The sequence below is a fragment of the Dryobates pubescens genome, chromosome 15 (genome assembly GCF_014839835.1).
Source record: "Dryobates pubescens isolate bDryPub1 chromosome 15, bDryPub1.pri, whole genome shotgun sequence".
NCBI lineage: Eukaryota > Metazoa > Chordata > Aves > Piciformes > Picidae > Dryobates > Dryobates pubescens.
In genome coordinates this window covers 22,823,344-22,838,968 of record NC_071626.1, presented here as the reverse complement: position 1 = coordinate 22,838,968, position 15,625 = coordinate 22,823,344, and the positions used below count along the sequence as shown (strand labels likewise).

At 43.5% G+C, this 15,625-nt stretch overlaps 1 protein-coding gene across 1 annotated transcript in view; it reads left to right on the top strand.

Moving 5' to 3' along the window:
- DERA (deoxyribose-phosphate aldolase) overlaps positions 1-13,685 on the top strand; it is a 69,938-nt gene extending 56,253 nt beyond the window's left edge. The window contains exons 7-9 of the mRNA XM_054167838.1: positions 4,804-4,916; positions 9,634-9,783; positions 13,122-13,685. Of these exons, the coding sequence (XP_054023813.1) occupies positions 4,804-4,916; positions 9,634-9,783; positions 13,122-13,178 (320 nt within the window). The 3' untranslated portion in view covers positions 13,179-13,685. The remainder of the gene's footprint in view (positions 1-4,803; positions 4,917-9,633; positions 9,784-13,121) is intronic.
- Positions 13,686-15,625: the final 1,940 nt, after the last annotated feature.

Genomic DNA, 15,625 nt, shown 5'->3' with positions numbered 1-15,625 from the left:
GACTTGCTAATGGGTCTCTATGCACATTTGATAATGTACTATTTTACCATTGCTACCTTGTCAGCACAGACAGCAAGGGACTTTTCCAGGCCCCCTCAGCAGCGTGCCTCTTTTTGCCGCCCGTCCTGCAAGTCTTGAAAGGGTTTTGTTCATCCTGTGTTGCTGCCTATTGTTACATCCGAGTTGCAGCAACCAAGATGTATTTGTGCTCGTTGCAAGTACTTACAAAGTAGCATGGCATAATTGTCCCTCTGCAAGCATCTCTCTCGAAACTATTGTTTAAAACTGCCAGACGTGTCTTTGTTCTTTATTAAGAGTAAGGCAACAACACAGTCTGTAGTTATCAGGCGATAATCATTCCCCAAGGGCTTTTGAAGCGCTTCAGAACCAAAAGGTTGGGATTACTCCATGATCGCTATACTGCTTATTATTCCTTATTGCTTAATTATGGAACCAGAGTGTGTTTCCTGGAAGCTGTCATCTAAACAAGATTTTCCAGTTTTCATGCTGTACTTCAGTGTTATGTGGACTGGGAAGCTGTGTAGCGTTTTGGGATGCTGTACAGGGTAGCCGTCGGGTGGGCCAGTCACATCTCCTCTTCTGACCTTTGTGAGACTGAGAGACCTTGGGCAAATCACTCAATTTCTCTGTATCTCAGCTTTGCACCTCTGCTCAGGTGCTGCCATAAGTAAGGCTGTGTGAGTATATAGACTAGGAAGAATATAATGAACTTCATCTTGACCTCTAGATACAGACTCAGACAACATGCTATGAAGGCGCTGGTTTTCTGTTTAGTGTGTTCACGTTCAGCTGGGTTATTTTGAGTGGTCTTTGCTGGAGGGGAGTGGCAAAGTTGGGTGTGTATGATGAGTAGAGCAGAGGGGGAGAGGGGATTTAATATCTTAAAATCCTTTACCTGATTTTGCAAGATGTGTGACTGCAGCAGAAGTGGTCTGGCTCTCAGTAGCCCCAAGAGCTTGGTTGCTGTCAGCCAGAGAGTGACCCTTAAACAAAGGCTGCAGCACTGTTCACCGGGTTTATTCAGATTTCCATCTCAAGTTAAAGTAAGCCAGTACAGTTTGTGCTTGCCAGGCTGTGGTGCTGTAATGCATCATGCGCAGGTGAGTTACTAGGTTGGCAGCAAGCCCCTCTGAAACAGGCACGTAATGCTGCTGTGTTTCAAAAAGGTCTGAATGTCTCCACTCATTGCTGGTTCAATGAGTCTTACATGAGTAACTGCCTTGAAAGGCAATGTGCTGCTGTGCTTACTGGAAAAGGGTGGAAAATGTGGCCTTTTCCAGGCTCCCTGAGCCTAGAAATCTAATCTGAGGAACTCAATTTTTTTTTTCAGTCTTTAATTTAATGTTTCCTGTAATGTAGTCTAGGAGAGATGAAAGCCATCCAGCATGTATCTTAACAGCAGCCTTCGTTTTTTGAGTGCGTGCATTCACAGGACGGTGAGAAGATGGGTGATGAAACTCACTTTCCAGATGAAGCTCCTGCTGAAGTTCACTCCTCAGCCTTGTTTTTCCTTCGCCTGAATGAGAAAGAGATTGCTGAAACTCCTTTATTATGACAAGTTTGGCATGAAGTCTGCTTAGTGAGGTGCTTTTTGTGCCAGGGCTTGATTTTTAAATCCCTCTTTTCGTTCCTGAAACCTAAACATTAATAGCGCCTTCCATTGTGGTGTTCCCCCGCTAGCGTGCATCTTCTGTCTTCTTGGAGAGGCTGCATGCAGTCCTGCTAGCAAGAGCTCTTGTGGCATAAAGAGCATTTTATTTTTTTTTTCCCCAGGAAATAAAAATGTATTGTTTTCATTGTTAGAGGATGCTACTAAATTGGCTGTATGTTTGTCTAATAATCACATCTAAAGCTGATTATTCCGGTAATAGCCTTAAGATATTATTTTAAAATAAATATATAACTGCACTGCTTTTGGTGCTAATACTAGTTTTTAATCTCTTCTTGTTTCTGTGAAGCCTGGATGAGATTTTCAAAATTGAATAATAATTTGATCCGTTAATCTTTTGAAGCTAGTAATTTTATTTTCCCCTCTTTGCGGTCTCTGAGGCTCACAAATGAATAGAGCTTCATTACTGGAGTCTGCATTTAATAACCATTATCCATTATCTTGTAATTAAGACTCCCTGTAACGAATCATGAGGACAATGCAAAAATACATAGTACATTTCTTTAATGAACTGGAAAATGTTCATCTTGTTCTATTTAGTAATGAGTTGCTGAATAGTCGTTAAATCCACTGGAGAATAGAGCTAGATGGATTTTGAAGACTATCTTGAGTTTGTGGTTAATCTATTAGAATTAAAATTTCATCTTCTATTTTTATCAACAGCTGATTAGAAGTCATTCTGTTTGACCAAATTGATTAGAAGACCATATACAAGGGCAGCTGTTGTTTAATGAAAGTTTTTAATGAAACTGTACCACAGAGACTTGTAATTATAAGACTTATAAAAGCTTTGACTTACCCTATACTAGGGGAAAAAAAAAAAAGAAGAAGAAGGAGAAAAAAAAAAGGAGAAGTATTGCACTGAAGGACTTTAAGTGCTGCATTTCAAAGAGGAAATTAAAAATATCATTTGGCAACGTTGAAGTTTCACTTCCACTGTTACTCGTTTTAATGTGACTATCAGATGTCCAGAGTGTCTCTCTGGAAAGGGAGCAGCTCTGAAATACATAACTAATTGTCTCTCCTATGTGCTCCATTCTTTGCAAAGCTCAATCAAGTATTAATTGCCTCTTTTGAATGTTGCACTTCCTCGGGAGTTAGAACTTGTGGTGCTTTTTTTTTTCCCCCTCCTCCAAGTAACTGTTTCTCTTTAGAATGGGAAGTGTCATAGGAGGGGACAATTTAATCACCAAAGGGCTGAGGTAGTGCCTAGACAAGAAGCCTGCAGAGAAAGCCAGGGTCTTACCAGGCACGGTGTTAGGGATATAATTCTGATTATGCCTAAATCATAGGATGCACACAGATGCCTGGCTCTGCCTTGACTGAGACCTAGCTGTGTGCCAGTCAGCTGCAGTGTGCCGCAGCGCACCACCAGAATGTAGCCTAGGCAACTCTTTAGTTTGAACCAGGAGTGAAACTTTCCTTTGCTTACTCTAGGGAATGTTGTAGAGGCATCATCATTCAATTAAGAGACAAAATGGACCCTAAGCCAAATTTGAAGTGGAAGCAGATGCAGTTCCAATTGACTTAAGTGGATGATGCACTACTACATGATATTTGAATTATCCCTCTTCTTCTCTCAATTACTTTTGATAATTAATGATCCCACAGTACACCTTTTCTAAATAGTAGGTTCCAGGGATGAAGTGCACCCTAATGCAATTAAAGAAGTTTTGTCATTGTTTTGTGTCAGTGCAGGATCATACACTGCCAGGCAATTTGTTGTTGTTGTTGCTATTTTCTCAGCTTTTTCTCCTACTGTGCTGCAGGATTTGTTTTAGGCCACCCCAGAACAGCAAGAATGCACAAGAATACTACGGGACGGGACAGGACAGGACAGGACAGGACAGGATAGGATAGGATAGGATAGGATAGAATAGAATAGAATAGAATAGAATAGAATAGAATAGGATAGGATAGGATAGGATAGGATAGGATAGGATAGGATAGGATAGGATAGGATAGGATAGGATAGGATAGGATAGAGTAGAATAGGATAGAGTAGAGTAAAATAGGATAGAATAGGATAGGATAGAATAGGATAGGATAGGATAGGATAGGATAGGATAGGATAGGATAGGATAGGATAGAGTAGAATAGAACAGGATAGGATAGACTAGACTAGACTAGACTAGAATACAATAGAACAGGTAGTGGAGAATATTGTTCACAAGTAAGAAACCAGATAAATACAAGCCAAGGCTAGTTCTCCTTTAAATAACAGAGAGGTTTTCCCCTTTTCACTGCATTATATCATACCATGGCTTTAAGTACAATAATTTGCAATGGTACAGTTGCAAAGCACCTAAGAAGGGCATTTGCCCCCTGTTCACAATATTACACAGCTGATTTCCTAAATACATACGGGGTCTCTTCGCTTCAAACGGCTGTGGGAGATGGAATGCTGGGCTGTCAAATGGAAGACTAAATAGATGCAAAGTTAAATGAAAAAAAAAATAGATGAAAATTGTTTCTGCTCAGGAAGTTCATTGTGGAAATACTAGGATGTTGATTTATGGGCAAAATTTGTTCAGTGGGAATAATTTCCATTGTTATGGTTAGTCAAACACGTTCCTATTAGTGTATATACAGACATATAATGAGTGTCTGCACATTATATTGGCCTGTCCTGAAGAGATTGTTAGTCTGATAGCTGGTGCAAGCAAATAATAGCTGGGATGTTCATTTAGCTGCTGGGATGTTCATTTAGCTGCTGAGATGTCTGACTTCCTCTGGAACCAGATGAGTATGATCCTTCTGCTCCAGCCTCTACCAGGGCAAGGTTAGCACTGAACACCACAGGGATGTGTCACAGAATCTCAGAATGTTAGAGGCTGGAAGAGACCTCGAAAGGTCATCCAGTCCAACCCCCCTGCCAGAGTAGGATCACCTAGATCAGGTCACACAGGAATGCATCCAGGCAGATCTTGAATATCTCCAGAGAGGGAGACTCCACAGCCTGCCCTGGGCAGCCTGTTCCATGTAACAGAGTACATGTAAAGGAGTGCTTCATAACTGCTCTGAAGCACAAAGACATCTTTGGAGGGTGTACTATGTATGTGCAGAGTGGGTCTTGTTCTAAAACTACCCTAAAGCTTTTTACTTCCTTTCAGGTTCTGATTTTATAAAGACATCTACAGGAAAGGAGGTGGAAAATGCAACCCTTCCAGTTGGAGTAATCATGATGAGGGCCATTAAGGAATTCTACTGGCAGACTGGCAACAAGGTAATTCTCACTACCTTTGTGACAATTAGCCAAACAGCCTCACTCAGAAGCAAATAAGACTGTCATAGTTTCAAAAGGCAGAACATCCAAATCCACATACATTAGCTTCTGTGGCTGGATGAGCAATAGCTAATGGGATTTCTCTCTTGTGTCCCTGGAGCACTTTTGGCTTTCCTTCCTTGATTGTCACATAATTCCCAAGAAGCTCTTGCAGTCTTGATGTATCTACTGCTGCATTTGGGTTTGAGTTTTGTTTCACCATGTATGATATTGAAAGGGTCATCTGCAGTAATTAAGAGGTTGAATCTGAAGCTGACAGTGATTTTCATAGTGCCATAAACCTCCATGGAGCTACACAGATATGTAGCTGTTGAGAGTCTGTACACAGCTGTATCTTCTGACTCTGTTCTGATAACACAAGGGATAAACTCTGCTCTTCCCTCCTTTGCCAGAGGGGCTTTCCAAGGGGACAAGAAGGTAGATTCAGTTGGATTCAGTTGTCTCGAGTGAAGGGAAAGTGGGACAGGAGTGAGATGAACATTGTGTCCTGGTACACAACATTTTGCTGTCAGGTCACTGTTGAAGTCAGTGGGGGCAAGGAACAAGGGAGAGTGCATGGCAGAGCCAGCGATAGACTATCTGTGCATCCATCCTTGTGCTGAAGCAGTGAGAAAGGAGGTTATTCAGGAAGACTCAAGCCACCTCTCACCTCCTTATCCACAGGCAAATCAGGGTGCTGGTATTCAGTAGTGGGCTTTGTCTTCACCTACAGCCTCAGGGAAGGAAACCAAATCTCTAGTTAAGACCCTGTCCCCATTTCTGGGTCACCCTTTAGAATAGAATAGAATAGAACAGAACAGAACAGAACAGAATTAACCAGGTTGGAAAAGACCTTTGAGATCATTGAGTCCAACCTGTCACCCAACACCATCTAATCAACTAACCCATGGCACCAAGCACCCCATCCAGTCTCTTCCTAAACACCTCCAGTGATGGTGACTCCACCATCTCCCTGGGCAGCACATTCCAATGGCCAATCTCTCTTTCTGGGAAGAACCTCTTCCTAACATCCAGCCTAAACCTCCCCTGATGCAGGTTGAGACTGTATCTTGTTCTGGAGCTTCTTGCCTGGGAGAAGAGACAGACCCATGGGATGAACAGTGGAACAGGGGCTGAGATGGCTTCAGGGGCCATTGGAGCTTGAGGAGCATGTGACAGCAGGTTACGCATGTCCCTCTGCTCCCTGTCCTCATCTGGATGGGGATAGTGGTGATCTCTGGGCTATCCTCACTTCTGCCTTCCCCAGCCTGCATCTCTCTCTACCACACAATGACTGGAGCAGCTCCAATAGTCTTGCTTCTGTAGCAACATCTTCACTGCTGCTAAACTGAGACAGATCCCTGGGGCCAGGTGACTCACCTTGGCGCTGGTGCTGCTTGCAGGAGCTGTGTGCCAGAGGTTGGGCTCTGCTGCACTAATGAAGCTGTGTCCCTCTAATTGGATATAAATGTCACATTCACCTTTCTCTTCAGAAGGATGCATTTGTGGAAGGAAAAATAGGTTATTAAGCAGGAGTGCTGATGTTTGCCTGCACGTGTGTGAGCCTGTGAACGAGATGTAAACCAACTTTGTGCGCTTTTACTAACGGAAGGCAATATTATCAGTGACAAGAGATTTCTAAATGGTTTTCTTTAACAAACTAATTTTGCTGCTGGAGGAACGCTTGCCAGCGAGGCTTGGCTGGGCAAAACAGGTTAATACAGAAATGAGACTTCTCAGAGGGAAGGAAGAAGTTGCAGAGTATCATTTATTGAGCGATAAGCTGCGGCGGCGATATGAAAAGGGTGCGGTATAATGGGAAATAATCTTTCCCCCGTCGTTATTGAAGGACATACATAAATTGGTTTTTCTGTTGGGAAAACCCCCAATCCAGAAGAACTTATTACTTTTTATAATATAAGGTGAAGAGAAAAAAATTCTTGAGGAGATGAACTTATTAAGCAAAATAATGAAATGCTGTGAAACAGCAGGAAAGTGGTAGGTGGACTTTATACTGCTCTTGAATTAAATACCAGCCCCCCCCTCCCCTCTTCTTTTTGCTTTTCTATGGCAGTCAGATGTGCCATTTGGAAAACTGGCAAATGAAAGAGGGGGAGGACAGGTTCATCTGTCAGCTTTTTATTTTTTTTGCCCAGGAAAGAGCTTTCAGAATTTGCTAAGAGGGGAAGGAATTCTGCATAATGTTTTTAATTCTCTTATTAACTCTCCCTTACTTGTTTTTGCCACAGATTTATCTCAAAGAGCTGTAGTATTTCTCAGAATAAATCTAAATTGGAATTTCATTAGAATTTCTCTTCCTGAGGGAAAACACAATCCCACTGTTTTAATTTATTTTCTAAAAGATGCTTTTCCAGTTGCTGTGGTTTAAATTAGTTTTGGAACTCCAATCTTAACAGATGTGTGCATACAATCTTCCTTCCTTCCATCCATCCATCCATCCATCCATCCATCCATCCATCCATCCATCCATCTGTCCACTTATCCATCCACCCATCCATTTATCCATCCATCCATCCATCCATCCATCCATCCATCCATCCACCCACCCATCCATCCATCCATCCATCCATTTACCCACCCATCCATCCATTTACCCCCCCACCCATCCATCCATCCACCCATTCATCCATCCATCCATCCAGTTTACCCACCCACCCACCCATCCATCCATTTACCCACCCACCCATCCATCCATCCACCCACCCACCCACCCATCCATCCATCCATCCATCCATCCATTTACCCACCCACCCATCCATCTACCCATCCATCCACACATCCATCCATCCACCCACCCATCCATCCATCCACCCATCCATCCATCCACCCATCCATTCATCCATCCATCCATTTATCCATCCATCCACCCACCCATCCATCCATCCATCCATCCATCCATCCATCCATCCATCCATTTATCCATCCATCCATTTACCTACCCACCCATCCATCTACCCATCCATCCATCCATTTACCCACCCACCCATCCATCTACCCATCCATCCACCCATCCATCCATCCTTCCTTCCATCCATCCATCCATCCATCCATCCATCCATCCATCCATCCATCCACCCTTCCATCCATCCATTCATCCACCCATCCATCCATCCATTCATCCACCCATCCATCCATCTATTCATCCACCCTTCCACCCATCCACCCACCCATCCACCCACCCATCCATCCATCCATCCATCCATCCATCCATCCATCCATCCATCCACTCCCCAAACCCCCCCACAATTTCATCTTTTGGACTTACCAAGCTTTTCCTGTTATTTTTCTTTATGATCTAACTGGAAATGTGCTGTTGACACAGTGCTTCAGTGTGAGAGGATTTATTCTGTGCTTGTTTGTCCTGAAATCACTATTAGAAAAAGAAATTGCCACATTTAAAACCAGATAGTCTTGGATTCCACTCTTATATCCATAACTAGTATGAGGAAATTCTCAATGCATTGAGGTTTCAGGAACATAGACACAGAAATCAGAAGGAGGCTGATGGGAAGGAGTACCCATGGTAAAGCTTTACAGTAGAGGGTAATGCAGAAAGAATCACTCTGTGCTACTGTACAGATTGAACTTTTTTGTGGGGTTTTTTGGGTGCAGAAACACTTTCTCCTAATTCTTGGTTTTCAGGAGTTTGGTAAGTTGCTGCAGGCCAAGATTTTGGCTGATGCAGATGACAGAATTTGTTGGTGAGGGATTTGATAGCTGCATGTCAGAAGCTCTGTCTCAGAATGTTTAAATGGCACATAACCAAAAGATTGGCATTAGGGGATCGTGCCAAGTCACCTCTGCACAGCAGGTTGATCATGGGATTCAAAGTCTGCTTTACCTCAAAGATAGTTTTTTGTGTGTGTGTGTGCCTATACATACAGGGCAGTTCACCCGACAAAATATGACACAAAAATCACAGAATCGCAGAACACTGAAAGGGACCTCCAGAGATCAAGTCCAACCCCCCTGCCAAAGTAGGATAAAACATCTCACCACAAGTGACTGAAATACCTCACATCAAGTGACTGAAAGCATATCCAGCATGTGTTGCAGTTCCTGTGAATCACAAAACTTTGTGTTTTTGGTAAAGTCAGACCTAATTTAATTCCTACTGGGAAAATATTTGTGAAAATTAAACCTCTGCTAGCTCTGCCTGTGCAGTGCACAGACCTTTATAAAGTGCTGCCTCATGTGCTTGAATTCAGCATCTTTAGGGGCATATCATTGCATGTATCATTGTTAGATGTTTGGAATTAGGTTACAACGTGGGCAGGAGGAGATGTGCAGGTAACCCACATCCTGTCTAAATGCCTTGGCCTAATATGTCCTGTTGGCAAAGTACTCCCATCAAACCTCAAACCCAGCCCCTGGGAAAGTGCACTGGGGTTAGAAGTGTTACTCTGTGAATTGCTGTCCCTTGGGATGAAAATGTTATCATTTGCAGTGGTGTCTGAGGCTTGATAGCTCTCAGCTGTCAAGTCCAGAGCTGTTTGCAGTCTGGTACTTACCAAGTGGAGCTGTTATGAGCACCACAGGCACAGTGAGGCTGCAGGTGTGGAAATGCTTGATTGCTCTTCTAGTGTTGCTGATGAATGAGAATGTGTATTGCACTTCTTTTTATTTATTTATTTCTTGTCTCTCTCTGTGTATAAAGGTTGGATTTAAACCTGCTGGGGGCATTCGGACAGCACAAGAAGCTATTACTTGGCTTATGCTGGTGAAGGAGGAGCTGGGAGTGGAATGGCTAACACCAGAGCTCTTTCGCCTGGGTGCCAGTAGTTTGCTGGAAGACATTGAGAAACAGGTTAGTTGTTAATGGTGGAGGGAAAAAGTCAGCACTGCAGTTGAACTGGCTTGCTGCTTTTGCAGAATATGCCTTTTGGTGCCGTTTAAAAGGTAATAGAACATACATCTAATTCATTATTAACGAGTAGCCCAGTATTTCTTTGCCAGTTACTACAAACATCTGGGAGACTGATACTCCAGCAGCTGGCAATTGCCAGGGCCAGGCTGGCAGTGAGCAAAGGGACTCAGTTTGTACATATACAGAGTGCTCTGCAAATTGGTGCTAGTACACTTCTTTGCACTCTGTGGTGGGTTGAAATCCTTCCCCTCCAACAATAACTTTGCCAGAGCAGCTCAGCTGGAAGCGAATGACAGCTGCATTTACAGGCAAAACTACAATCTACAATGGGATGCAATGAATATGTACAAAATATCCAGGACTGACAATATTTACAGGGATTTACAATTAACAAACAGCACAAGAACCCTCCTGGTCAGAGACCAGAGGAAGCTACTAGCTTCTCCTTTTCTGCCCCCACCCGCCTGTACAAAAAGAAAGGAGAAAGGAGCATAGAAAGTTGCTGTTAGACTTAAGCAAAACAACACAGCCAAGGTCAAGCAGAATCAAGTTAGCATCTCTCCAGAGCAACGAAGAGAAGGAGGAATTGTTTTGGTACAACCATCTTCTGGTAGATCTCTCTCCAATGGAATTGTTTAGAATTATCTTCATTTTCCTTTTCACACCCAATAGTGATTTATTTACATTTTACTACTTTTCTGTTCAAGATCTGTGAACAATTTTAAAGGCATAGCCTAAAACTACCCCACACTCCAAGATGTTTCCACTTGAGCTGACCATCAAAGCATGTCACAGGTCCTTTGTGTCACTGTGCCACAACTGTTCACAGCAGAGTCCTGTGCTGTAGAGAAAGTCATGTCTCATCCTACCTACAGTACTGCTGACAGAGAAGTTTTTACATATGGATCATTTCCTGGAGAAGAAAATCAAACCCTCATTGTTCTGCTTGCTTTTATTTTTGTGCAGGCTGGTCATTGTGTTTCATGGCAAGCAAATACTGTATGAGGTGCAGGGGCAATGTCTAGTTCACAGTGGGAAGAAAGGTTCTGGTAGAATAGAATAGAATAGAATAGAATAGAATAGAATAGAAAGAATAGAATTAACCAGGTTGGAAAAGACCTTTGAGATCATTGAGTCCAACCTATCACCCAACACCATCTAATCAACTAAACCATGGCACCAAGCCTGCCATCCAGTCTCTTCCTTAACACCTCCAGTAACAGTGACTGCACCACCTCCCTGGGCAGCACATTCCAATGGCCAATCTCTCTTTCTGGGAAGAACCTCTTCCTAACATCCAGCCTAAACCTCCCCTGATGCAGGTTGAGACTGTGTCTTCTTGTTCTGGAGCTTCTTGCCTGGGAGAAGAGACTGTCCCCCACCTGGCTACAACCTCCCTACAGGTAGTTACAGAGAGCAAGAACGTCTCCCCTGAGCCTCCTCTTCTCCAGGCTAAGCAAACCCAGCTCCCTCAGCCTCTCCTCACAGGGCTGTGCTCCAAACCCCTCCCCAGCTTTGTCGATCTATCTACCCACAATGCTCCTCACTGATGCAGGGTATCAACCCCTAAGGATACAGCGCAGCTGAGAACAGTGTAGTGTCATAGCAACTATGAAACCACTAGAGCAGCTGAACTTCACTCCCATGTTCATTAAACCCAAGAAATGAGGTGATAGGAGCTTTAGCCAAGAAAAAAAGTTGAGAGTTCTTGTGCTGTTGCTGCTGGTAGGAGAACATAAGATGTAGGGGACTGGGGGGAGGAAGAAAGCTTCAATCTGTTCCCTTTCCCCACTGTTTCTAGCAACTGAAATACCAATGTGTCTTAAGAAATGTAGAACAACTGAGAGATCTCAGGTGAATATTCATGACTGTTGAAACCCCCTGGCTCACTCCTGCAGTGAAAATAATATTGGCTTTCTTCATTGCCAGACTTCCTCTGCCTCAGTCTTGACCTAGAATCACGTCCCTGGTTGTGACAAAGCAGCATGAGCTTTCTTGTTGCCACTCTCGTTGCTGCTGAGTCTTACAACACAGCCAGTGATTGTGACACATGATTTACTCTCATTCCTTAAGGGTGGCATCCCTTTTTCTGACAGGCATTGCACAAATGCCCCAGTCATGCTATACTGTGCCATCTAAAAACATAAGACAAAATGTCCCAACCATTATAGTCAATAAAACAAGCAGGCATTTAAAAACAACGACAGAAAGTGGAAGAATGCTTCTCAACCCCAAGACAGCAGAGTTAAAAGAACAGTTTGAATTGGGACAGCAATGTGCCCTTGTGGCCAAGAGAGCCAATGGTATCCTGGGGTGCATCATGAAAAGTCTGTCCAGCAGGTCCTTCACCCCCTCTACTCTGCCCTGCTGAGACCTCACCTGCAATACTGTGTCCAGTTTGGGGCTCCCCAGTTCAAGAGAGACAGAGACCTGCTGGAGAGAGTCCAACAGAGAGCCATGAGGATGATTAGGGGACTTGAGCATCTCCCCTGTGAAGAGAGACTGAGAGCCCTGGGGCTGCTTAGTCTGGAGAAGAGAAGGCTGAGAGGGGATCTGATCAATGCCTATCAATATCTGAGGGGTGGGTGTCAAGTGGAGGGGGCCAAGCTCTTCTCGGTGACGCACAGTAATAAGACAAGGACCAATGAATACAAACTTGAACATAGAAGGTTTCACCTCAACATGAGGAGAAACTTCTTTACAGTGATGGTGACAGAGCCTTGGAGCAGGCTGCCCAGAGAGGTTGTGGAGTCTCCTTCTCTGGAGACTTTCCAAACCTACCTGGATGCATTCCTGTGCAGACTACCATGGGTGATCCTGCTCTGGCAGGGGAGTTGGACTGGATGATCTCTGGAGGTCCCTTCATACCTCTAATGTACTGTGAGAGTGTGAAGGAGCCATATAAAAGCATCAGCAATTTTGAGTACTTGGAAAATCACTAAATAATACTGAAGTGGTCAAAATCAGGTTATAGTGAGAGCATAACATACCTTCTGCCTGGCTCTTTTTGAAAGCTTAGTTAAAAGCAACAGAAGTCTTGTCTTTTTCTTTTTTTTTTTTTTTTCCCAAGCAAAGCATCAGGAGCCCTTAATTCAGATCCTGTAAACAAGTATATAAAGGTATATTACATCACAGTTTATGCACATAGACACACAAACAAGTATCCATCATCTTCACCTGGCGTGCCTTTAATTGGTTACTTCCTTGCCACGTGGAGATTTATAGCCATATATATAGTTCTGTCATAAATTTCCTTCTTTTTTTTGTTGTTCTTGCAGATTTTCTATCATGTGACTGGTTCTTATCCACTTCTGCATGACCTGGCAATGGCTTAGCCACAAAACCAACTCGGGATTACTTATGACACAGGTCTTTAACCAGCCGGCATTCACAAGTCTTCTGCCGAGCAAGGGGGTATGATGCAATTAAAGGCCTAATTCTCCCTCCTTCCTATTTTATAGTATTTAAAAATGTGCTCAAGTCTGTTGGCTGTGCTTGACCCAAAAGCATGAAGAAATGGTGCTTCTGAGACAGAAGCTTGCAGATGTGAAAAGCTACTCCTGCAAAGTTTTCCTCGGACCAGCCTGAGAAGCCTCCTAATGGCAGCCCTGAGATACAAGGAAAGAGATGTAGGAGGCCCGCTAGCACTTTGCAGTTGCAGAGGATGACATCTCTCTGGGATGCCTCAGATGGCTAATTAAGAGCTACAGATTCTGCAGCAGCTTTCCATTCACCTCAGACAAAATCATCTGCCACGGATGTGTTGCACTATTAATTGTTATGTTGATTCACTTTCAAGCATTGTAACCTGAGAAAATGAAACCTGGCTAGTACTTCCTTTTATAAAACGTCTCTGCAGCAAAAGAACTCTCTCTTTTTTGCTTTTCCCCTGTATTTTTTTCCCCCAAACTTGGGCACAGACATCCATATTTAGACCCTTGAATAAAAGTGGCTTGATTTCTAGAACAGCTGAGTATCCACAGTTACTTCTGAAGTTAATGGGAGCTCTGGGTGATCAGAACAACTGAAAATCAAGCAGCCTCTATATAGGTGCCTAAGTATGCATTCAAGGGCTTATTTTTAGGCATTTCACTCTTAAAAATCTTAGTCTAACTTGCTTAGAAGCTCCCATTCCTGTCTCCTGTCATTTTAAAACACATTCATGCAAATCTTCCCATTTTGGTGTGGGGAGGGGTGGGCAGTTTGCAGGTGTCACTGCTATGCTGGCTGAACTTCAGCTTCACCATTCTAAAAGGGGCTCTTTAAATTAAAAAGCGATTTGAATTGTGTCCTAGATGAGGTTTACAGATTTAATGCACAAAAGGACTTTTCCCAGAGCACATGAAGAACAATACCAAAATCATCAGCACCTTTTGAATATCAGACTGGAGCCAGTAGCTTCATTATTTCAGAGCTGCATTCTGCTCACTCACCAGAGTTGTACTAAAAACTTAATTATCTTATCATCATGACTAGTCTCACTGATTTAAGTAGGTCTCATCAGGGAAGCAAGAGGAGAAGGGTTTTGCTGTAAATCAAGCTACAAGGTACATTTATTACAAAGAGATCTGTGCTTCATAAAGATAATAACTCAGTTATTTGTCTGGTTATACCACCTGAATCACTAGTGCTCTACAAAACACCTTCGATAGCCAGGAAGGCTGAACGGGGGTGGCAAGTCAGAAAAACAGTGTATATAGAAAGCAAAATCCTACATGCAGTGCTCAGCCCTAGAAAAAGGCCTGGTTTTCCCAGGAAATACTTCATCCAAGGCTCTCAGCCTCCTGCTGGTTTAGGTCTCAACACAGCAAATGAGGCTGAGCTGTGTTCACACATTTGTTTTCCTGGGAAGTAGCCCTTTCTTTGGCCACAGCTTTTCCTTCTGCTTTCACTGCCGGTTTCTTGAAGGAACAATCCAGTGCCTCTTTGTGTATCTAGGGGAAAATTCCATGCTTCCAGAGAAGGGCAACAAAGCTGGGGAGGGGTTTGGAGCATAAGCCCTATGAGGAGGCTGAGGGAGCTGGACTTGCTTAGCCTGGAAAAGAGGAGGCTTAGAGGAGACCTTATTGCTGTCTACAACTACCTGAAGGGAAGTTGTAGCCAGGTGGGGTCTCCCAGCAGTCTCTTCTCCCAGGCAACCAGCACCAGAACAAGAGGACACAGTCTCAAGCTGTGCCAGGGGAGGTTTAGGCTGGATGTTAGGAAGAAATTATTCATAGAAAGAGAGATTGCCCATTGGAATGTGCTGCCCAGGGAGGTGGTGGAGTCACCATCACTGGGGGTATTTAGGAAGAGACTGGATGGGGTGCCTGGTTCCATGGTTTAGTTGATTAGATAGTGTTGGGTGATAGGTTGGACTCAATGATCTCAAAGGTTTCTTCCAACCTGGTTAATTCTATTCTATTCTATTCTATTCTATTCTATTCTATTCTATTCTATTCTAAATACAGAGCCCATTGTACGAAGTCACCTCCCAGCTTGGTGGCAGCTCCCTGTTGCTTGCCAGGCTGACTCCCTGCTGTGCCCTAACTGCAGGCACACACTGGGTTTTGCTGCTGTTTAGGTCTGGCTGTATAAATGTCAGACTGTATCCCAGCACTATCAGAAAGCAAAGATTCTCCTTACAGTTATCTCACACTTGCTTGCAAAGCACACTTCTTTTTTTTGCTGTCTTTTGGACACTGAAGGCCGAGAGAGAAGCTATTTTACAGAGGTGCTTTAGTTTCTAGGTGAAGGACTCTGTTTAATTCATTAAAATTAATGAAGGTCCAACTTTGCCACC